General features: G+C 42.3%; 1 protein-coding gene and 1 pseudogene across 5 annotated transcripts in view; one reads left to right on the forward strand and one right to left on the reverse strand.

Moving 5' to 3' along the window:
• Positions 1 to 24,975, reverse strand: part of GRHL2 (grainyhead like transcription factor 2) — a 152,920-nt gene that overhangs the window by 11,529 nt on the left and 116,416 nt on the right. For 4 of the 5 annotated variants that reach the window (XM_039853622.1, XM_039853626.1, XM_039853625.1 and 1 more), the window contains exons 12-14: positions 22,184 to 22,215; positions 12,383 to 12,477; positions 7,973 to 8,058 (exon numbers count right to left, since the gene is read on the reverse strand). In XM_039853622.1, the coding sequence (XP_039709556.1) occupies positions 7,973 to 8,058; positions 12,383 to 12,477; positions 22,184 to 22,215 (213 nt within the window). The remainder of the gene's footprint in view (positions 1 to 7,972; positions 8,059 to 12,382; positions 12,478 to 22,183; positions 22,216 to 24,975) is intronic. The other variant, XM_039853623.1, reaches the window with a different exon arrangement.
• LOC120595749 (uncharacterized) lies at positions 11,295 to 11,413 on the forward strand (annotated as a pseudogene).

The raw sequence follows: 24,975 nt of genomic DNA on the forward strand, positions 1-24,975 counted from the left end.
CTGGGCATCTCCCTAATGGGACTTAAGTTGCCTGACGGCTTCAGTTGGCTCCACCACTCTGTGGAGCTATCGGACCTTGGGAAACCCCCTCTCTGGGCCTTAGTCTCCACCTCTGTAAAATGGTGATGATATTTACCCTGCTTGAAAAACCCATGTCGCCTTCACTACTACCATCATCACTAAATCCTTATCTGTAACCAAGTTGAACACCTAATTATAAGAAAAAAGAAAACATCATCATTGCAAAATGGTGTAGATGATAGAAGCTTTGCTCATCCCCTCTTGCGACCACATCAAAGTTGAGACGGAAACACGGAGGAAACAGCAAGCAGAGTCGCCTGCGGGTCTAGAGGAACAGAAGCCGTATAACAAGGAAGAGAAATAAGAAATCACCCTGCAATAATGAAAGGTAGGAGGGGACCAATATGTGAGGCTTCCCAGTCTCCAGTGGCTGAGTGGGACAGAGGCTGCAGACATCTCTTAAGGGGTTGTATCTGTAACCGGTCTTTCACAGTGACAGACCTGCTCACTCTGAGCACCAGTACCCAGTTGGCTGCTTAGGGGACACCAGGGAATTACAGGGGAATACTGAGTTGTCGGAGCTAGGGCTGGAGGCAAGGCTCTCTCTCGTGCAGAAGTGCCAGTGGTATCCACTATTCCTCTGTTGAGCCTTTCCCCGCCCCCTACCCACCAGTGTGCTGCCGCGGTGCTGCCATAGCTGAGAAGTCATTAAACTGGATAACAGAGGTCGCTCTGCCCAGAAGATTCCCTGAAACTCTACCTCCCCAATTCACAGCCCTACCCAAGCTACATCCAGGTGTGTCCTCCATGAGTCCAGTGCTCCTTGCTGAGCAGCGCCAAGACTCACAGTGGTGGCAGCTGGCCGTGGCATGGCCTTTTGAGACAACTATAACAACAGCATCTGTGGATTGCTTGCTGAATCTTAACAGGTGGCCCTAGAGGGGCACAGGCTGGGGTGAAAACTGGCCTGTAGCTGAACCCCTCTCAGGACTGTGTCGCTGGACACCTACCACACAAAGACGCATTAATAAGACTGGGAGACTTAAGAGCTTTGCTTAGTATATAGAAACAGACACAGAAAAACAGTCAAAATGGGAAGACAAAGAAGCAGAAACCATATGAGAGAATAGAACAGAGATCCAGGGAAAATGGAGTCAAGCAATCTAACAGATGCAGAGTTCAAAACACTGGTTATAACGATGCTCAATGAACTTAGAGAAGTGTAGATGAAATCAGTGAGAACTTTAACAAAGAGATTGAAAAAAAACAACATAAAAATAGAATAGAAATTATAAAAGGGAACCAGTCAGAAATGAAGAACACATTATCTGAGCTGAAGAGTATATTTGAGGGAATCAACACAGTGGGTGAAGAAGAGGGTTGAAACACCGATATAGAGGATGGGGAAGCCAAGGACACTCAATCAGAACAGCAAGAAAAATGTAACCAAGAATATAATAATAATTTAAGGACTCTATGGGACACAATTAAGGGTAATGACATCCATGTCATAGGGGTACCTCAAGAGTGAGAACAAGAAGCTGAAGAGCTATTTGAAGAAATAATGATGGAAAACTTACCTCACCTGGTGAAGGAAATAGACATACAACCCAGGAAGCTCAGAGAGTCCCAAGAAAGAGGAACCACTAATGAGGCCCACACTAAGACATATCATAATTAAAATGCCAAAGGTTAAATACAAAAAGAGAATCTTAAAAGCAGCAAGAGAAAAGCAGTTAGTTACCTACAAGGGCACTACCATAAGACTGGCAGCCGATTTCTCAAAAGAAACTTTGAAGGACAAAAGGGCTTGGCAAAATGAAAACCCAGGATCTGCAATCAAGAATACTTTATCCAGCAAAGCTATCATTTAAAATTGAAGCACAGATAAAGAGCTTCCCAGACAAAAATAAGCTAAAAGAATTAATCAATACCAAGCTAGTATTACAGGAATTGTTGGAGGGACTTCTTTAAGAAAAAAAAACATGTATCAAAAACATGAATAAAGAATGGTAATAACTAAATATTTATCAACAAGTACCTCAAATGGAAAAGAATTAAGTGCTCCAGCCAAAAGATAGGGAAGCTGAATGGATAAGAAAATAAGACCCCTACATATGCTGTCTATAAGAGACTCACCTTGGATTAAAAAACACACACAGACTAAAAGGAAGGGGATGGAAAAAGATATTGTCTTGATGGACCTAGAGGGTATTGCACTATATAAAGTCAGTCAGATAGAGAAAGACAAATACCACGTGATTTCACGTACACGTGGAATCTAAAGAACAAAATAAACAACAACAAAAATGGAAACAAACTCTTGAAGAGAATATTTTGAGGGCTACTAGACAATGAGAAGGGTTAGGGGGGTTGGGGAGTCAGTGTAAAGGGGCAAAGGGATTAAGAAGTACAGATGGATAGATACAAAATAGTCATAAAGTGTAGCATAAGGACAACAGTCAACGGTGTTGTAAAAAATATGTAAGGGAGAAGAAGGGTACTTGATTTAGTGGGGTGACCACTTCGTGAGTTATATAGCACTATGCTGTACAACTGAAACTAATATATTATTATTGTATTGCAACTAAAACTGAAAAAAAAAACTCATTGAATTGTATAATGTAAATATGAGCAACTAATTTTCTATTATATTTCAATAAAGACAGGGGAAAAAAAGAATAAGGAATACAGAGTGAATCATCAAAGTTACATGGATGCCTTGATTGACATAATACCAAACATGCAGGTGAAAAAAGAAACATTCTAGTTTATCCAAATGACACCAAGTATGGGAATATTCAGTAACATCTTTTTCTATCCAGGCATCTAGATCTGCATGAATAATGATTCCCTGGAATGTGAAATGAAGGTCTGAGATGATCAGGACTAGTAAATAAGAATTATCCAGTCTGTCCTATAGAAAGTGACCCAGCCTGGCATGATTAAATAGTAATTCTACTTCTCGTTGTTGTGGTCAAGGGCTCTTTCTAAGACAATGAGAGGTCAAGGGCAATGCAAATAAAACCATTCTTCAGGTAGACATGTAGCACTTTTTTTTGAGGAAGGAAACCAGAGATCTGAGATTGAGTTGCTCAAGACTACACAGTCATGATTTGGCCCAAGTCCATCAAGTTTCCCATTCCCTTTTATTCCATATGCTGCTCCGTGTATACTTTTGGTGGGACCTGTGACCTTGGTCTTATAGGAGACTTCTCTAAGGACAACTCAGTAATATTATCTCAAAGGATAGTATAAAGTCTGCTGAGTAGAAAAACAACCCAATTTCAAGATAACAGAACTACTCCATCCTACTAAGTGACCTAACTTACAGACTTCAGGAAATCTGCGTAGGCTGTAGGAACACTGTCACCATCTCCAAACTGTTCAACGAATCTCTGATGTGACACTTTCTGACTCAGACTTCAGTTCCCATCTGAAGGAAGGGTGGCAATACTGTTCTATTCTGTCCCATGACAAATCAATATTTCACAACCAAATGCCAATAATTACTATTTTTTTTTTTAAAAAAGGAAAAAAGTACAAAACTGTTTGGGGGGGCTCTTTATCCTCCAGTACAAGTTTTCTTTAACGTCTAAATAATGCCTGACAGAGGATAAAGAACCTGGAGTTTAACGGGAGAAATGAGAGAAGGTTCCCATTGAAAAGCAATCCAAATCATCCTGCTGCGGAAGCAGCTGCCTCGTCATCGATGTCATTGCCGTCACCTCTGCTAATATCTACTGAGTGCTTGCATTAATTCATTTAACATTCTCAATATCTCCACTTTACGGATGAGGAAGTTGAGGCACAGCCAACCTTTCAGTAATTAGTTTAGGAAGGGAACAAAACAGTGTGACTATTGAGATAAAGCAGGGTGTTCCTATTTCAGAAACAACTGCAAGATACACACAGATTGTACACAAGGCGCACTTTTACATTTGGAGTCGTGAGGTCTGCTGTCCCTGGGAGACTAATGGCACCTTCCTCGGCAGAAAAAGTGTTTGGTTTTCCTACACCATTGATGAAGGATGAAAGAGGTGTCCTCGACCTAGGCCAATGCCCAAAGCCACAGGAATGGGGCTGTGATGTGGCATGGCCTATAGGGCCACGTCACTGCTCAGGACTACTTTTGGAGGTACTTGGGCCCCCAAAAGAGTATATCGAGGGTGGTTATTCCCCTTCTAAGTGAATATGCACAACAGGACCTTAGGGCAGAATCAGAGGCTGATACCAGTTTCCAGCTTCAGGGTCAACCAGGAAGATTGTCACCAATGCTGGTTCCTGGGCCTACTTGCAGAGAGCCTGATTCCGGTCAGACGTTGGGCTCTGGGATGGCATCACTGAAAAGCACCCTAAGAGATTCCAATAGAATCTCCCACTGAGAGAAGCAACATCCTAGCCCCACAGTACATGCTGGGTCCATGATGAGTGGGGGACTGTGTTTTAGGGGAAGCCATTTTGAACCAGTGACAGAATTCAAAGCGATGGCTCAAGATCAAGCATAATATTTCTTGATTAAACAGATTTCCTTAAAAGTTAGGGTTTTTTAAATGTAGCTTTTAGTTATTAAAAAATATAAAATCCCACACGTGATCTTATTTTAAGAATAAGAGTGATAACAGAGCATAGAGGTTAGGGTCACACTGCCTTCTTGTTTTGAGGCTTTGTTTAATGTGGACTTTAGACTGTGGAGTGTAAAGATCATTTCTTGGGAGGAGCTTTCTAGATGGAGGCTCAGGAGGGAACTCCCCACACAGCTTCCAGAATTTCAGATCTGGTTCCCTGTACTGTTTCCACAGCTCCATGCCTCCTCTGAAATGCCAAGTTAGTGGAAGATTATATAATGGAATCATGAGCCAAAATAACTTTCCATCTTTCAGACCATGTCTATAAGAAGCTGGTCATTTGAGAAATCCAAAATCTGAGGAAAAGGGGAAAATCTTTACTCTGTGACTTTTCAAGCTCTGATTCCTACCCCAAACGATGACTAGTAACGAAAGCTAAGCTCTATCGGGTACTTAGGAATCGGGCAGAGAGTTTCATCCCCACAACAACCCGGTGAGGAATGTACTATTATTATTCCCATGTAGAGGATGAAGAAGAGGTTAAGAAGCTTGTCCAGCTAGTAAGGAGCACCATCAGGAAATGAACACAGGTTTCTGTGTTCTGAGCTCTAACTCCACATGATGACTCACTAGGCTACGCTGTCTCCACCTGTGTGTGTTGGTGCCAGAGAGATAAATGTCATACTCCAGGAAGGCGCTGGTCCTCAGAGAACCCACACCCTGGAGAGAGCCCTTTAACCCCACTCAGGTCCCAAGTAACTTTAGGGAACAATGACAGTAAACAGAAGCCAGTATTCTTCAAAATTCTGCCTTCTCACTTCATGGTGTACTGAAGTCTTCACTTAAATAGACCCTGTTGTCCCTACAGCTGCCCCCCAACTTCAGGGGCCGCTAGTGTCATTCCTTCAGAGTTTACCACCAGGCCACATTGCCTGGGAATCTTGAACAGCTTCTCAGACCTGACTTTCCCATCTGCACAACTTAGGAAGCAAGGAGATCCTTGTGTTGGTGCTTTGATAAAACCTCTCTACCAGGTTTAATGAGGGAGTGATGAAGTCAGAACTGCTCTGAGGAATCTGACCAGAGTCAGCCTGGGAACTCTGATCTCTCCATGATGTACAAGGTCAAAGGATACTGTGCACCACCTGCCCCTGGGCCCTGGCTAAGCAGGACAAGGGAGGTGTAACGAGCTCCCCTAAGAGGCATCAAAAGCTCAACTCTGCTGTGGTGGCAAGTGCCTGCAAACGTTCGGGTGCGAGTGAAGGTGACATTTACCCCCACAGTGGTCCAGCATGACCACAGCTACAGAGCACTCATAGATCAGGCCAGATGTCACGAAAGGGAAAGAAAGACACCAAGGGAAAAGGCTTAATGAATCATAGCTTAATGAATCAGTTTAGAATTGGTCTGGATCAGTGGTTCTCATACCTGACTGATCTCAGAACACCTGAAAAGCTTGTTAAACTACAGATTCCTGATCCTCCACCACCACTCCACCTCCGATTCAGCAGAATCAGAATCTGGAGTTGAAGTCTGGGATTATACATTTAAAACAACTACTTAGTTAATTTTTGTATTCACCATTGTCCTAGGTAAGTCAGTTTCAGTAATATGATCTTAAAGGCCAGGTTAGGGTAATGAAATTTATCCAAAGGACCCCAGAGAGCTTTGAGCCTTTTATAGACTTCTTTAGCTCATAAGTCTACCTCTGGTAATTTTAGGGTCATTTTTTAAAATTCTCGTTGATTTGAAGAGATGTAGGTCACGTTTTTTGTTGTGTTCATTTCTATTTCGATTTTCCTTCAGGCACAGCAGATTCAGTAACAGGTAACCCCATCCCAATGCAAAATCGAATAGAATAGATTACCAAACCCTCGGCAGTGTTTCTGAGAGGGTGGTCCTCAGTGCCCAGCTCAGAACCACAGTGCCCAGCTCAGAACCACCTGGGGACTTGTTGACAACACCAGCCCCAGAGGGGAGTGGGAAATCTGCACTGTTAACACTCTTATGCATTTAAAAAATTCAAATAAGTAATCAATAATTTTTTCTTTGACATATCATACAATTTGCCATTTTTACCATTTTAAAGTGTACAATTCAGTGGCATTTAGTACGCTCACAATGGTGTGCAAACATCAGGACTATCTAGCTCTGGAATATTTACTCACCCCCAGAGGAAACTCACAAAGCAGACACTTCTCATTACCCCTTCACCCAGCTCCTGGCAATCACTAATCTGCTTTATGTCTCCATGTATTTGCCTTCTCTTGATATTTTTTATAAATTGAATCAAGTAATATGTGACCTTTTGTGTCTGGCTATCACTCCTTGGTATATACTCCCAAAGGACTGAAAACAAGTGTTCAAACAAAAACTTGTGCATGGATGTTCATAGCAATACTATTCATAATAGCAGATGGTGGAAAAATCCAAATGTCTATGAATTGATGAATGAAAAAACCAAATGTGACCTATCCACACAATGCATATTATTCATCCATAAAAAAGAATGAAGTACTGATTATACTACAAATGGAAGAACCTCAAAACATGATGAAATGGGGCTAAAAGAAACCAGCCACGAAAGGCCAAGTACTGTATGATTCCACTTATAGGCACTATCTTATGCATTTTAACACTTTGCCTCATAACTCAAGATGCTGTTTCTAATGTAGCTATTTTGCAAACCAACAACGGTCCATAAATGGACTGTCCCTTGGAGGTCTCGTTGTCTCCGCCACTATAAAAAACCTGGACCTTCTACAACAAGTTGTACAGAAAGAAGAAAGGGTGGGAGGAAGTTAGAAATCATATTCAAAATAGAGTCATATTAAAATCATATTAAGATAAATAGTATATGGATAAAATATAAAATAACTTTTTCTGAGCCCCAGCAGGGTAATGCTAGACTAAACTGGGAATGATAAGGGAGGAAGGAACTTAGACTCTTACTTCAGAATTCTGCAATATATATGTTCTTTCTTAACCGAAAGAGTTCATATTTTTATTTTGGATTACACTATCATACAGCTAGCAAGACACTTCCTAATTGTTTTTGTTTTGTACATATCTGGAAGTTAAACATGTCTAATTTGGTTTCACGCAGAGACAAATGCAAATTCACAGTTTAACCTTCCTCTATGGCATCTTACACCGATTAGCCTTAAACTGACAGGGAATTGGCAGTTTTTCAGTTTCTTTCTCCTGGAAATGCTAATAAGCCCTGACAGTATGGAGATCAGTGTCACCATAAATCTCTGCTTTCCCTTTTTCTTTGTAAGCTCATTCCGGAGCTAACACCAAGGCTGCATTTTAATAAATGGATTCCAGCTCAGGAAAACACAAGCAGATTTTCTGGAGGTTGAAAGGGGTTTGTGGCTTACCGCTTCCATCAGACCCTTCACCGTGGGAGATTTCAACATCAAGGCATCAAACACATCATCAGTCTCCTTCCTCACGTACAAAAGCACTGAAAAACAAGGAGGAGGAAAGTGATGACTGAGGAGCCCACACGACTTTGCTGCTGTCACAGGAGATGATTCCTGTCACATAGGTGTCAGAGACCGACAACATCTTCTAATAAACCTCGGACCCCTGACGCAGATGACATCCTGTAAGGGTGATGAAGTACCTCCACAGACAACTGCGGTGAGGAGCGATTCAATGACATAACCTGACAATTGGGTAACACCTAACAGGCTGTTACCCATTGTTCACCATTGTTCGCTTTTGAATTTCTCAAAGTGGCTACATGAGCTCTTTATGACATCTCTTTCTGTGACCTCTGTCTTCTATTTATTTATTTGATCATTCAACGAATATTACTGAATGCCTATCTGGGCCCCTAGGTCCCAGGCTGTGTGCTTGGAGCTGAGATTGCAGCAATGAGTTAAGATGCTGTCTGCCCTTAAGGACTTCATAGTCCACTTAGAACGGCAGGCATTCCTCAAATAAGCAGACAACTAGACAGAGTCATGAGAGCTATGAAGGAAAAAGATAGGGTGCTTACAGGAGCCTGAGCTTTTTGGGCTCCCAGAAAGTTAACTTGAAGGAGAGTCCTGAGTTACAAATGGTATAGAGGCATCACCACAGGCAAGGGAGGTGGGCAGGCCAGGAGAGAGAGGACAGGGAGAACAAACTCCAGCCGACAGCTGTGCAAAGGCCTGGGAGAGAGATGGTGCATTTCAGTGGCACACTGGTAAGAGACAACAAGTCTGGCTTTGACCCAAGTTCAGTCTGCTGTGGGACTCTGGTCATTTAACCTCTCTGAGCTTTGATTTTCTCTGTAAAACAGGGATAATAATAATATCTACCTCATAGGGTTGCTGTGAGGATTAAATGAAATAGCCTCCATGTGAGATGCTTAGCTGCCCGGCACGCAGCAAGCCCCCATTCCTCAATCAGTAGATGCTGTCATGAAGCCATTGTGGTTCTAGTGCCCCCAGTGAAGATGAATGCAGCTTTCTGTTCATTTCTCCATAACACAACATTCTGCATTTGGCGATGCACAGAAAATGAGAGGTGGTAGGGACCCTGGGTGTCATTTGAGGCGAAGACACTCCACATTGCACACCCTTCCTACTAGCGAGTGCACTAGGGCTTAGCTCCCCCAAAGAACTGGGAACTGCCATTCAGATGTGGCCTTCCAGCCCCGGTGAGCTGACTGCCCTTCGCTCTCCCAGTGACACATGGCTTCCGGTTCTTCCTTCAAAGTGAAGGCAGAGGGCCGAGGCCAAAGCCTGCACCCCTGTGCATGTACCACCCCAGGATGCATGTGCACGTCAGAAAGCCCTGAGAGGCCTGGATCTGGCTACGGTCAGATACCAGCTGCACCCCAGTCACCACCAACCTGAAAGAATGAGGTCAGAGCTGGGAAATGAAATCAGCTCTAACTCATACCTTTTCTCTCTCCTCCCTAATCTCCAAGGACGTCGTTAAAGCTGCTGCTTTATAAAGGCAACGTCTACATGGATGCACAAGGGTTCTGCTTGCATTTTCATTCTGCGGCCCACAGATGTTTGGTTTGTGTATGACACACACAAACACACACACACACACACAACACTTAAGCATTGCAGTTTCTTCTCTTTACTTAGTATAAAAACAAAATTCTAATTAAATAAACAGATTGTGTCTCCGAAGATTTCCAAATTTAATCCTTTGGATGGAATATTTTATAGCCTCCATTTCAGCTAAAATGGTCTCGTGACCTAATGGCGATGTAAGAGGACTCAGTGTTAGCAGTACAATGAGAAACAATTAGGCTGTAGGACCTAAATGACAACTAAATGAGAAAAATTAAAGTTAAAAAAATAAAGAACAAACAAACAACAAAAGAATGCAACCCATCACTAGTGGTTATTACAGATGTATACTCTATAACTTCCCACATCCTTCAGCAGAAAAATGTCATTTCCAGCAATCTGATCCTAAGGTAACCCCAAACTATGTTCTATTAAAATGGAGTACTGCTTCCATTGGATTTATAAATCTTTTCAAATTACTGTCTTAAGGGAGGGGCAAATAAATAAAATGCTTTAAAAATTATGTATATATAGTATAAAAAATAACAAATACACTGACATTTAAAAAATTACTGTCTTTAAAATAGTATGGCTGTTACTCTAGCTGCAGGTGTCACCGGACAGAGTTAAAGGTGGCATAGTGGCCTGTTGACGAGCTGTGGGAGAAACCCCCACAAGGCAGTGCCACCATTCTCCCGCTGGGCTTGTTGGTAGCCACACACAGAGCGTGCTGGGCTCACAGCACACTCCCACAGTGTGCCTGGGAGTCGGCTTTCATTAACTGCATATCTGCGGCACAGCACTCCTGAGAGTCACTCTGATGCCGACAGCCATCACAACCATCCCACATCCCAGACATTGTACAGACACAGGCAGAGGGCCACAGAGGCAGCCCCAAGTGACACCAAGGGAGCCCCCCTGAGAAGTGGCTACAAAGGCAAATACAACAAATAATGGCATCAGTGATAATTATGCTCATTTTCTCTCCTGGAGAACTGCTAACAAATCAACAATAAGAACCATCGCTGACCCTAGTTCCTCTTGCTTGTCAACGACCAGCTCAGACTGGAAGCTCTGGGCAGGGGGCTCAGACACGCCAGGGTCCTTTTCCAAAGAAAAGCCACTCCTGAGAGAACATTTTTCTCTATAGCTGGTAGGTTGCAGCGCCCTCATGTGTCTCTATGTGATAGATGTTTCAAAGGCCAAAGACTTGCTTTTATCACAGCCCAATCCAAATTCCAAGTGGCAATTTTTGTGCTGACTTCACAATCTCAAAATAATTTGAAACACACAACCTTTGGACTAGCCAGCATGCACTAAACATAGATGCAAACTATAATTAATTTTGCCTGTATGTTTCTTTGATTTCTGTATAGCCCCGCTCTCGTTTTAAGTATGAGCTACAAAAGCCAAGCAGGAAGGGAGCTCAAAATGCTCTTGAATATTGATGGCGAGCCTGTGAAGTCAGAAAATCTTTTAAAGGTTTAAATGACTCTAATTAATTAACACTATCCAGACATCTATAATCTTTGCATTCTGAATCACTAGTTACTTATTCACAGTTATGATAATATATTATTAGATCCACGTCTAATAATAAAGCTGAGAGTTATAACAGTGAACACAGTGCTCACTGTGTACTAGGCACTGGAGTTAAGTGCTTTATACATTTGCTTGTCAAGTCTACGGCCATGCTACCCTGAACAAGCCTGATCCTGTCTGATCTCGGAAGCTAAGCAGGGTTGGGCCTGGTTAGTACTTGGATGGGAGACCACCTAGGAAGACTAGGTGCTTTAGGTGTAAAAAATAAAAAATAAGGGATTGTAATCTGTGAGGTCAACCAAGGGTTGCCTCGCCTGAAAAATAAAATAAAATAAATACATATACATTCACTCATCAGTCCTCACAGCAACTCTATGAAGTAGATATTTCTGTCATCCCCACTTTACAAATGGAGACTCTAAGAAGATGGCATTTCCAAGGTTATACAACTCTACGTGGCCAAAGGAAGCCACAAAGGGGATCTCTTGATTGTTACACAAATCTCATTTTGACAAAAAATAAAATTTCTCAATAACAAAAAATGCAAGCCTGTGCAGATGGCAAATATATGTAACATGGTAACTTGACTCATTAAGAGTCTAGTACTATATAAGACAAAGATCTCTGGAAGCTTTCGGTGTTGGCTACAGCAGGATATGGGGGGACGAGGGGTTCTGCCTCTCCCCACACTTTCCTCTTATTCTGAGGAAGGACAGTGGGTCGTGTACAACGTCAAATGCTAAGCAAGCTGACATGCTCACGCTTCATTTCTTACTCTCTTGGTGAAATGGAATAAGGCCCTTGCCTGAGAAAATATGAGTAAATTGTGATGTCACAGAAAACAGGCTCATTTATTTGTGAGAGATTAATTGTGTGCATCTATTGAATGATTCTCAGTTGCTGGTGCTTATGAGATGTCATTGTCACATACACAGCAAGAATTTCTTTTTAACCTTATATCTCATTGCTGGATGAGCCAGTATATTCATTACATTTCTCCCAAAGCAAAGGAAAGAACCAGTGCCCACAAAGAATGAATGTTTGCTTATAGTGTTTTAAAATACAGGGTTTAAAGCAGAGGAGAAGATCATGAACTTTCTGTGTCAATCAAAAATCCCCAGGCCAACACTGAACCACAGGGGTCTGGCCTGGGCACGCCACCCCCACTCTGACGGGAGGATGGGCCACTTCAGCGATGCCAGCGGAGTGCCCCAGCACAAGAGGTACCTCGCTTCATCCCTTCTTCTTTCATCTGCTTGGAAGGGGTTGGACCAAACTCCTCCTCCATGGGCCTGAACATCCGTTTAACGAGGACACTGCTGCTGGAAGAGATGAACAGAAAGTATTAAGTGAGGTAGTCAGGATGCCAAAACTAAAGTTCATGTATGCGTCAGTCCTATCTTTCCCTTTGTTTATACCAACCCTCGTTGGTATACTGGGTCCACTCACCCACCTTGTTCTTCCCCCTTGCAGGTCCCAAATCATGCTTGTCTGAGGCAGAACACACACACCAGTATGTTCAGGGCATGGACCTAAGACAGACTCCCCATTGCTGAATATGGATCCATAAAGGTGAGAACTCTGGGTTTTATTCCCTCTGTCCTGCACTAACCCCTCTTCCTGCTCAGAAGATCAGGTCTGGGGAGTACCAGGAGTGAGCCCTTGTGTCTGCGTGGTCTCCAAGTTATATCAGCCCCCTCCCATCTAGCTAGGGCCCGGGGGGTCCTGCACTCTCCTGCCAGACCCCCTGAGGGCACAGTGGGGACATGTAGAAATGTTGCAGCTCTGCCTCATGGGTTCCCAGTTAAGAGGCTGCCCTGACTTCCTGCTATTCTGTGGCTCTATCTGGTTGGAGCAGATGAGATTGCACTGGTGGAAGTTCCCTAGGGACCCAGACACCGGGTGCCCAGCATTTCCTCTTCCTTGGGAGAGGGTTTCAGTCCCCCTTCCTGGGAGTCCATGGAACAGAGGCCCTGCATGTCCCCAACTGGGCCAGTTCTGATGGTTCTGCATTTCCTCCCAAAGTCCCTGACATCTCTGGGCACTCTAAGGAAGGAGGGGACTGTTTGAGAGGAATGGAAATTGGAAAAATAGACAGTATTTGAAAAGAAATCATTGATGCTCAGTGTTATGGACTCTGTGAGCCAGCCAGAGCAAAGACAAATCTTACCCATATTACAGTGATGATCAAACTAAGGCTCAGAGTGTTAAGTGTCTTATGCTGAGCAATGCAGCTAATAAGTGAAACAGACTGTTCAGAGAACTCGACTTTGAGGGACAGCCTCATGATAAAGGTACTTACTAAATCTCAGGTGATGATGAGTGAGGGTCTAAGAAATGATCTTAACAGTCAGCATTCTCTTATTTTATTCTGTAGTAAGTCAAACTATGGAAATAACTAGAAGGAAAGCTCAAACCGAAGTCCCAGGTGGAGGTGATAATAAGTTTTTAGGGCACTGTTCCCTCTGTCTTCCCCTCACTACCTTGTCGTAAAAGGAGGTCATGTTATTCTGTCATGCCTTGGAACTGGAGTCACCAGGACCTTAGGAGCAGAAGATTAAAAATCCATGCACACAGCTGTCAGTGACCAGAAGGTTAACAATGGGTAAACAGCCTGAAATATCACCGGACCATCACTCATGCTGTGTGAGGGTTCCTAAACCAGTGATTTTATTTTTCTCACCAAGTAAGATTTATTTATATTTTTACAGTTCTTCTGACTTTTGATAGCATCCCATTTTGAGCCATGGCAAACTCTGCCATTAAAATAACATCTTGGATAAACCACATTTTTCTTGGGAGTTCAGAAGTGCTTTTTCACACCTTCAAATCTATAAACCCAGTAGGGAGTCAGTAAGTTTGTGTGGTCTGAATTCAACTGTGACATTTACTTTCAAAACAAGGCAAGAAAAGAAGGGCAGAAAAGACTTCCCCATTTGAAGATAAAAAGAGCATGAGTTTTAGGTCTCCTGATGCCCTGTCCAATCACATTTGATTAAACCACAAAAGGACTTGAGGACAAAAAGAAGTGGTTTCTCTGTTATCAGTCTCCATCCCACTGGCACAATTTATGATAATATGTGGAGTGACTCCAGGTCCAGGAAAACATGAAGCTGTCACCTTGAGGGGTCAATCTCAGGGAAACAAGTGCCTAAAGTATAAACAAAGGGCTAAACTGGAAGTGTTCAGGTCTGAAGCCTGGGTCTCTGGCCATATCTGGAAAAGGCAGTGCCCTACCTACCAGGCTGAACTGCACTAGGCATTGGTGCCTAGTGAGAAGGTGGCAAAATAAAGTGCAGAGAGAAGTTGCAGGCATCACAGAGACATAGTTTATCCCTCACAACTCTGCGTATGGCTTATGTAGGCTGATTGCCATTTATACCCTAAATAAATTGACATTCTTCCCCCCGTGTTTGCTTCAGAAAAGAGGAGGGCCTCTTTATATTTAAGTCCTCAAGAAGTCTCTCATTTAATCTCAGTTTATTTCTAACAACAAATTACTCTTTGGGGAAGAAGCCATCATCCCAAAATGACTTTAATCAATGCTAGCTTGGGATATTGATAGAATTTATCAGTGAAAAAACAACAAACAAAAAACCAATCAACAAACAAAACTCACACATAGATTTAGTAATGATTACTATAGTTGAGAGCTCAAACTTACAAGTAATAAATGACTAGGTCAGTAGGCCCCAGAAGGATTATTTTAAGAGGAAATACAGATATTTTTATTTCTGGCTAAGATGTTGTAGCTTGTGGTAAACCAATATTCCCAACAGGAACAATGTAAAAAAAAAAAAAAAAAAAGCATGAAAAAAAAATCTGAATGATGATATTGAGGACTGCTTAAGAGTCAGCCAGAACTCAAGGAGCTGAGATGAGAACCGAGGGAGGATGAGCTGATACTCAGTGCGCAACTTTTCCTCTCAAAGCATTCGCCACTTCTTGACTGGAAGTTGAGGACAGTAATTCCACAGAGGCACATAGCCAAGGGCAAAGAACTTTACACAGCTTTGGGCAATTTCATGGTGTTAGAGAAACAGAAAATGGTGTTTAGGACTGCAAAGGTATCCAGGGCTTAAGGTCAAACTACCATAAAGTACTGAAGCACAGAAAAATGAGCCAGACACTGCAATATTCCTTCTGAAGTATTTGCCAACTTCTTAAGCTGCACAGACCAAAGAAAGAGAAGTTAAGCAGAAAGCCCTTGAAAATCATAGAGGAGGTTTTGAAGTCTCCCAATGCCAAGATCGCAGGCCCCAGAAAAGAAGAAAGCCCACAGAAAATCTCTCAGAACTATAATCTAGGAATTCAGATGAACTAGAAGTAGTCTGAGGCTAACACAAACTGCAACCCAGCTTTGGGTCACTTCTGCCCCCAACTCAATTATGGTGATCTGCGCTCACTCAGGCTGCACACCAGAAGACAGAGAAAACCTTCACAAGATAAAAATATGGTCATCTGGACCATAATTATATTATAATTATATTATCATTATTCATCATTCAACCAATGTTTATCAAATATACTAATAAACAGGACCAAAGGAAAAATACACCGACTCACAGATAACACGCTTATAGGACAGTTATTTGTGTTATCAGATTTGAACTTAAAAATAATTGTGATTATCGTGTTCATAAAAATAATAACAAGACATATAAGAACTGGAATCTATAAATTAAATAAGTAAACTAAGTGAAAATCCTAGAACTAAAAATGTGCAATAATTTAAATTATAAAATCAATAGATAAGTTTAACAGTAGATTGGACCCAGCAGAAGAGAAAACTTGAAAGTTAGATCAATAGAAAATATCCAAGCTGAAACATGGTGAGTAAAGAGGATGGAAATTTCAGAAAAGAACATAAAAATCATAGAAGCACACTAAAAAGTTTGAATACACATATAAAATCTCAAAGCAGTAGAGAAAGAGAGATAAAGCACTGCTTAAAAAGATAACAGCCAAGAATGTTCCAAAACTGATGAAATACATTAACCCACAGATTCAATAAGTGCCATAAAAAGCCATATTAGAAAAAAATACAAATAACACCCACATGTAGAAACATAAAGTAAAAATTCTGAAAACCTAGGAGAAAGAGAAAAATTTTGAAGCGGCCTCCCCAGAAAATAGGAAGGAAGGAAAGAAGAAGGAAGGAAGGAAGGTGAAGGGAGGAGGGAGGAGGGAGGGAGTGGAGGAGGAGGGAGGAGGGAGGGAGGAAAGGTACATCTGAAGTGGCAACAATAAGACAGACAGCCAGCTTCTCAACAGAAATGATGAAAAGCAAAATTGAAAGACAATAACTGTCAACCTAGAATTTGATATCTAGCAAAAATATCCTGTGAAAGTGACTACAAAATAAAAATGTTAACAAACAAATAAACAAACAAACAAAAAACTATGAGAAAGTTCTTTGCCAAAGTTCTAAAAAACAATAGAAACACTAAGGTTCTTCAGGCAGGAAGAAAAATATTTACAAGGAGAAACAGAAATAAATGAATGAATGAAGAGCAACAGAATGGGTAAATATAGGTTAAATTTATAAAAGGAAGTAAAGCTCAGTTTTAAAAGTCTTAAGTTTATATCTTCCAATTTACAAAATGGCAAACTAGTATGCAAGCAAGAATAACTGGTGTTAATGTAAGAAACTGATGACAATCTGGCTATGAGAGATGGTAAAGAATGATTTCCATTTCCATAAATATTTTTAAAACCTTCCTTGCATATCTGGTACAGATTTTGGTATTATTGAGTGGGTTTTAAAATGCAATATTGAACAGTAAAACATAAAAATACATCAATTGAAAAGGGGATGAGAGCTTCTTACAACAGCATGTTACCTCAAAATAAAGTTTAATTAAAAACGAAATTTCAAAATGGAGGCAACATTGTGGTAGTCACTTATGTAACTATTTCTAATGTTACGAGAATTAATATTTGTGGCTTGGGATGAAATTTCTGAGGACAGTCTCATATATGTGGATTTAAAAAGTGTTATATCTCAACTTTGATGGCAGTGAAGAATTGTCCTGCTAAACAGTGTGAAATGAGAAAAAGTAACTTTAACGATGAGAAAGATACCGATGTCAAAGATGAATTGTGAAGAATTTGAATAAAAGTGTTTCATAAATGGCAGATATTTCTAAATTATATACTATTCTTTGCATGTGTGTGTAATTAAATTAACAAAGCAAGTAGCAGTAGATCACTGACGCTTTTGGCTATATTCATAAAGATTTGCCTACTCAAGTTGGCCCCAAAGCCTTAATCTGTTTTCATCTCCCCTTAGGAGATTGGGGAAATCACCCTATATCTGTAATCACCTTATATTCATGTGTACGTGGTAAAACATAGCCCACTACAGCCTACACTTCATGGTTTGCCTAGCAACCCTGAGAACAGCAACAAAAAGTGCTGGTTCTCTGGGAAATTGCTCCTCTAAGAGAAACGGCACAGAATTCTTCAGTAATTTTGTTTTGTGCTATGAACACAGGGTGATGACTTTTTAGGTTTAATATCAGGTTGTTTAAATGCACTCACTGGTGATAGGTTAATAATCACTAACTTCCCCAAAGGGTACTGAATTTTAATGGAAGTGTTGGCTTCCACGGAAGAGGAACATCTAGAACTGCCTCTTTTCTCAGCAGCACGATAACTAGGTTCATGGTTTGGTCCGGCAGCATCTGCAGGACCATCCCTCCTGCCAGAGGAAAGGCAGGGACTTATGCCAGAGTCACTCAGAATCTAATAAGTGAAGTTGCTTTGGGGAGCTGACTCTGAGCTGGGATGGAACCAGTCTACGGAGCTGCCCTTCCCAACTTTGTCTTCTTCTGGCTTTTGTTTTCCTCAGTCTCGGCCTTTGAGGAAGTTATACAAGGTGGCTCCAAGAGAGATAGTGGTGCGCCTTTGAGAAGAAGCAAGGGGACAACAGAAGTTCTTGGAGAGGGATTGAGGTCCAAGGATCCCAAGCAGCATCCCACAGTGACGGCAGGATCTTGGAGGAAGACCACTGTCCTCCAGACACCGGGATGCCCAAACTTGCCAAAGATCCCCATGCCCCAGATGCACTGCAGAAGCCACAGAGATTAAAGGGACTTCACAGCAGGCTGGAACAGGGGGCACCTCATTGGGGACCACTGTGGACAGAGGATCGACGTAGGAAGGGATTTCCAGGAACTAGAAATCAGATGGAGATGGAGACCAGATCACCAGAAATAACAGAAATGGAATTTCTCGCTGTGCATGACATTTGCATGTTAATCTACATATTATTCCCCATCAGAGCCATTCTATGGCTTCCTGGTTAAAGGGCCCGTGCTCTACAGAACCTTCTTTCTGTTTGGTTTGTTCTTTCCATTCTTCTTCATCTCCCTCTTTTCCATCTTTCAATTAAATATCATTTTTCAGGGCCTGACAAGGAATCTTAACAATAAAAATAGCTATGATTTTTTTAAAAGCACTTTCAGGTATCAGGACATTTTATATATTAATGTTTATAATAACTCTAGCAGGTGGGTATTATTATTTGCTATTTTTAGATGAGAAAACTGAGGGTCCATAAGGTTGTTCTATTAAGTCACAGAGCTTGTAAGATCAAGACCAGATTCAATTCATGGCTGACAGGCTCTAGAGCAGTGGTTCTCAAAACTGCTGAGCATTAAAATCATCTAGGGACTATTCGAAGTCCCCAAGCCTGAGCCGCATCCCACATCAATTGTATCAAAATTCCTGTTCATGAGTATCTTTTAGCTCCCCAGCTGACTCCCAAATGTAGCGAGAGGCTTGCTGCTGAGAACTCATGTCCAAAAGCCTCTGTATCTAACTGTTGTATCCACTGCCTACAAAATAAACCTGCATAGGGTCTGCTGATCTCCAATTCAGCACTTGAAGTCACCTCAAATACTTTATCATTAGACAAGAAGGCAGGAACAAATAGGTGCTCCCTTTTTGTTCAGTTTACGCAGTTGGCTGCTGATTGCTCCCCATTTTACCTCATGTTAATTTTCTCTAGTTTCTCTCATTCGTTGCATTCAGTTTTGTTGACACTTCAGGCTAAAAAGCTCTCCTACTTTGTGAACAAGTCTTTGTCTGACCACCACTCTGGCTTCAGAGTTGCAGGGAGAAGGGCTCTGGTGTGCCTCTCCTGCAGCTGGCAGTTGCCTGAATGATGCTTTCAAAGACTCATTTAGATGCTTTCACACTAATGTGATTACGCCTAGCTGGCAGAGTGAAGAACTGGCCAGGGACAGTCTTGATGGAAGATGTGCAAATGCCAGTAAAGGTGGAACTCCTCAGGGCTGGTGAACTGACCCCCTCTGCCAGGTACACTCACCTGGGCTTGTCAGAATCTGGGTCCTGCACTCCACAGATGTGCCAAGGGTGTCCCTTTGTCATGGCCAGAAAGCTATCACAATGATGGCCTGTTTCTTGATGCCTCCTTGGCAGCCACAGATCAAGAATTAAGAGAGTTGGGTGACAGGGTACCTATCATCTAGACCTGGGCTCAAATCCTGCTTCTCTCATTTACCAGCTGTGCGACTTAGAACTAGTTTCTTAATCTCTTGAAGTTTCGATTTCCTCATTATAAAGTGGAGGTAATAATACCAACTTCACCATAGGTATTTTGGGAGAATTCAATGAAATAATGCATATAAAGCACTTAGAACAGTGCCCAACCAAGAATTCAGTGACTGTTACTACTTTTACATATAACAATAGCCAAATACCTGCTATACAATAACATGGAGGCTCCAAGGCCATCCATATTGCTCAACTGATCTCTAATCAGAAAATGTATCAGAGTAAGAAATGGGCTGTGGGCCTCAAGATTATGCCATAACAGAGGGTAATTCTTACAGAGAGGTCAAGCCAAAGGAGTTAGAAGTAGGTCAACGGGCCATGTAAAATTTTCCAACTTGCAAGGAAGGATGACCTAGGCCAAGGTAGACTAAACGAGGTCTATACATGAAGTAGCATTCAGGTCCTGGGCACTTCTCACTCAGGATGCTAAGTTTTCCCATGAGAATAATATAATGATAGTATGAGACAGGATCTTAGGGATAGTCTTAGATAAAATCCTCAATTTATAATTGAGAAAACCGAAACCCAGAGGTCAAGGAGCCAGCCCAAGGCCTCCCACTGGTCAGCCGCAGCCCAGGAGGGGAACGTGGGCTGCCTACACTCAGAGTCAACATTCTTCCCATGATGCCACCCTGTCCCTTGTAAAATATGTGAGTAACAGATAAGAATTGATAGCACTAATCATTTCTGTTTATTCCAGCCACTGGAAATATATTACTCACGTGCCAAGATAAAAAGAACAATCGAATTAAGTATTCAGAAAATTTAGAACTCAGAATTTAGAGGTCAGATGCTGGAGGAGGTTCTACTGCTAATCAGCTGGGAAATTATTTGACTCCTTTGAGATTCTCCATCCTTGAGGACAGAAGGTGGCACCCTTTTTCCATGAAGGGTCAGATTAGCAAACATTTAGGCTTTCCAGGCAACAGAGTCTCTGCTGCCACTACTCAGCCCTGCTGCGATAGCACCAATGCAGCCATGGACAAGACAGAAAGGAATTCACATGGCCGAGCTCCGATGAAATTCTATTTATTCTATTAATTAAATTCTATTTGACTTCCATATAATTTCCACGTGTCATGCGATATTCTTCTGGATCTCTTTAATCATTTGAAAACGTTTGTGGGCAGTACAAAAAGAGGTGGCAGACCCAATCCAGTCCTTGGGCTGTGGTTTGCCCACCTCTGCTCTAGGAAATGAGCTCAGCAACATCTGCTCCACTGACTCTGCCTTGAAATGTTTTAGAAGTAAATATATTAGTAAATACATTAATTACATAAGAATCTGGAAGCCCTGGATTACCTCTAGATTTTAGTTACACACATGTAATGCAAACCGAGACTTTAGTTACATATATGAAATGTATGGAGACATTAAAAAGTGAATGTAGTCATAGATTGTTTTAAGAGAAAAACAGCCTCCAGGTCATAAGAAGAAACTATCCCCATGTAATCTCCAATTCATGTGCTGCTTTTAAGCACACATATTTCTGAGAGTTAATTTTAAAGAGATTATTAACAAATTTGGTGGTATCCCCTGGAGGGAGAATTAAGATGTTGAGGGGTAAAATTATGTTGGAATGGTGAGGAAAGGAACAGACTTGTCCAGAGACCAGAACTAGAGCCAAAGTCAAGAGAAAGTAGACATCAGTTCAACAGACAGACTAACTTTCTCGGGGCTGGAATTATTCAGCAGTGTAATGAGCTACTTCGCACACAGTGAGAATAGTCAGAATATTCCCATCAGTGGGCCTATTCAATGAAAAACTAGCCTCTCAAGGATGTGGTATAAGATGTTGCATTATTTAAGAAAGAGGATCAGCTAAACGACATTGAAGTTTCCTTTTTGGCTCTAAAATTCTAGGTGTCTATGAGTTATGGATAGAAAACACTATGCAGATACTTGATGTGCAAGACACTGGGAACCTTGGGTGACCTTAAGTAAACCCTCTCTTATCTACAATCCTAAGGACAATGAAAAGGTCCTCAGCTTTCCCAGCCCCACTCAACCCAGCCTCACTAGCCCACCCAGCTCACTTCCCAGCACGAGGGCTTCAGGAGGTATGTGCAGGTAGCCCAGGTAATACTAACAGCAAGGCAGGCTGTCTGCTTGGCTTTGCCTCAAGTTCAGCTTGATCTTATGTCAGGACCGGAAAAAATTTTCAATAACTGGGTGATTGGTAAATAGGTATGCCACTTAGAAAACTAGCTAGTTATTCAAAGGCAGATCTTAGGAAGGAGAGAGCGGGAAAGAGGCTTGGAGGGAGAACAGCGTTCCCCCAGACTTCCTCTTAGATACCACCCAGAATCAAGCATTTCTCCACTCTGAGTCTGGCGCTGAGAGGAAGGTCCCACCTCCCTCCCACGGTTATCCATTGCTTGAAGAGTCACTTCTACTGACATGAACTGACTTTGGGTGGTTTAGTGAAAGAACTGAGTGTCTTACCCTTCTCGTTCATCATCCGTGTTGTAATACACCTGTGGAACAAAACAATAGGCTTACTGTAGGTCAAAGACAAGAAATGGAAATACATTACGTGATGCACAGACTTTCCTAAGGCATTGCACTGTCTCATAAAAAAAGACAAATCTGTTTAAGGATGCGCCGTGTGTGTGTGTGTGTGTGTGTGTGTGTGTGTGTGTGTGTGTAAGAAAACACAAATTTAACCCTCCCATTCTCTCTAGGGTTAATTCTTATATTTTAGTAAAATAAAATTGAAAATCTGATTGTTTCCAGCTCAAGTCAGTCTGATCAGATTACCTACAGCCCTAAGCCAAATCTTGCTTTTGACGATAAGGAAATATTTTAACAGGATCTAAAAATAAAAACCATTGTTTAGAAGCACTCTAGAGCTGAGCCTATGAGTAAGCAGTCCCATCCAGTCCACAGGTGAGCTGACTCCCGACACTGTGCTTCGGCGACGGGAGGGGAGCAAGAGGGTCCCCCATGAGTGCAGCAGCAACCCCAGGACACAGGGGTCACCCTGACATCCCTCAACCACAGAAATTAAGGAGCCGATGGTCTTCAAGCTGGGAAAGGTCACTCAGCTCTTGAAGGTGCTCCTGGCTAGAGGAAGATCTTCGAGAAAACACTCTCGGTGAGCAGCATGGTGGCAAACAGAATCAGAATTAAAGAAATTATGAAGCATTCTTATTATTTTATGAGGCAATAAGAGAGATCCAGGGGTGTTCTGCTGTATACGTAGATCTTCTTGACCCAATGATTTATAAGAATTAATTGTGGGCCTTCCATGAGCTTCATCTGTGTGTTTCAGGACCATTTTCATTTGAGTAAAGAACAGTCCCCAAGTTAGTACTGGACACTTACGAATTAATTTCAAAGTTGCCTCTGGTTCTAGTACATTTTGTCACTGTCCTTGCCCCATTTGCCTGGGAGAGAAACAGCTGTGTCTAGATGGATACTCTCCCTGCAAACATTCTCAAAGGCTCTTGGCGGTTCCTGGGACCCCGCCAAGCCTAAGCTTAGGTTATGTAACAGAGCTGGTTACCTGGAACTCACTGGGAATGAGTCACTCTGGTCATTAGCTCAGATTTCCTAGGGGAACTTTTCCTTCTTAAATCTCTTATGTCTATTGTCGTATTGTATATTTTGTTTCTTCTTAAACAGAAAACAATGAAGGTAAGATGCTTCCTCCCAGCCATCCCTAGTTTCAGTCCTGGCATTGGAGCATCTGTCATTGTGATGGACGAAATGGGACTGTCCATGTAGATGCATACAAAATGACCCTTGTCATAAGTGAGGAGCCCGAGCCATAGCACTGACCACATCACTAGAATTTTTTGGAAAAAGTTCCTGATGTCAGTCTGTGTTTTGCTGGATTCTCTAAATGTGTCGTAATGCATCTGCCCTGCTCAGCTATAAGGCAGGGTAAGGGACAGCTCTCCGCAAAGTTGGTTGGTAACCCAAAGATGGAAGCAGCCTTCTCTTAAGTGTTTTCCGGCCTCCTGAATGGCTTCTATGACACTGTCCCTATGACCGTCCTTGCATTGCCATTTCTCCTCCGTTCGTGTAACGATGCACTATTTCTTCCTTATCAGTTGTAGGGCTCGTTGCACTAATTTAATTTTAGAGAGCGTTCCTCAAACTTTAGAGTGCACAGACAGTATCTGGAGACCTTGTCATAAATGCAAACTCTTGGAACGACCTTCAGAGAATTTAATTGAAGAGACCAGGACTGGAATTTGGGAACCTGAATTCCTACCAAGAACTCCTGTGATTTGTAGGAAGATGGCTTACAAACCACAACTGGCTAGTCTGTTCTGGAGGCTGTGAGGGAGGGCTGCTGCTCTCCTTGGGTTCACAAGCTCTGAGGAAGGCTGATACCTGCAGAGCACACACTATCCAGAAGGATGATGGCTCTGTGCCCCATAATTTCTCCCGAACTCCCTTATCACTTGTTTTTAAAGGCATTCCAGACAAAAGCTGAGGGAAGTATCAGGGCTCTAACGTGAGGAGAGGGAGACTGAAGGTCTCAGTACTTCTTGTGCACTGGGTTCATCTCGCATATTAGTTTTCAATAATTGTCTGATGAATATTCCAATCTACATGTGAATCAGTGAGATCAGGGGGTTGGGGGGTACATGTGGACTGACAGTGAAGATCCTTACCCCACCTGTCCATGTCCCTGGGTGACCAGAAATCCCTGTACCATGGCCAATGTGCCATTAGTGTGGCTTGAGGATATCTTGCTGCCCGTGAACTAGAGGGCTGCCCGCCCTGCAGGTGGGCAGAGCTGTGATGTAACTGCTTCTAAATAAGGCTTACGTCTACCAATGGCTACTGAGCCGCATACTCTTGCCTGCCTCCCTCCCCCACTCCACACCTCATGGTAAAACTGGCCCATCTTTTGACTTGCCATTGCTGGCTCTTATTTAGCATGCCAAATCCTGCCCCATGCCCGCTTCTAATCGTATGGCACCACCGTCTTCCCTCCTGCCTCTGGACCCATCTCCTAGGCTTCTAGCTCTTCTAAGAAAAGGCAGCCTTTAAAGTTCCAACCAGCCACGGGTGGGTGCTCTTCCTTGGCCAAGCAAGTGGATCAACCACAGAATATTTGCACATTGTTCCAGGGCACAGCTGAGTGATCCTTTGTTGCTCGGAGCTCAGGCAGGTTCCCTCACTGATTCTTTAATTCTGATTCCAAGTGCACAAGAAAAGCCCGAAGGCTTTGCAAGGATAGATCCCAGATCACAGGACTTAACTTCACCAGTGGTCTG

Source organism: Pteropus medius, unplaced genomic scaffold (genome assembly GCF_902729225.1).
Source record: "Pteropus medius unplaced genomic scaffold, Ma_sr-lr_union100, whole genome shotgun sequence".
Classification (NCBI taxonomy): Eukaryota; Metazoa; Chordata; class Mammalia; order Chiroptera; family Pteropodidae; genus Pteropus; species Pteropus medius.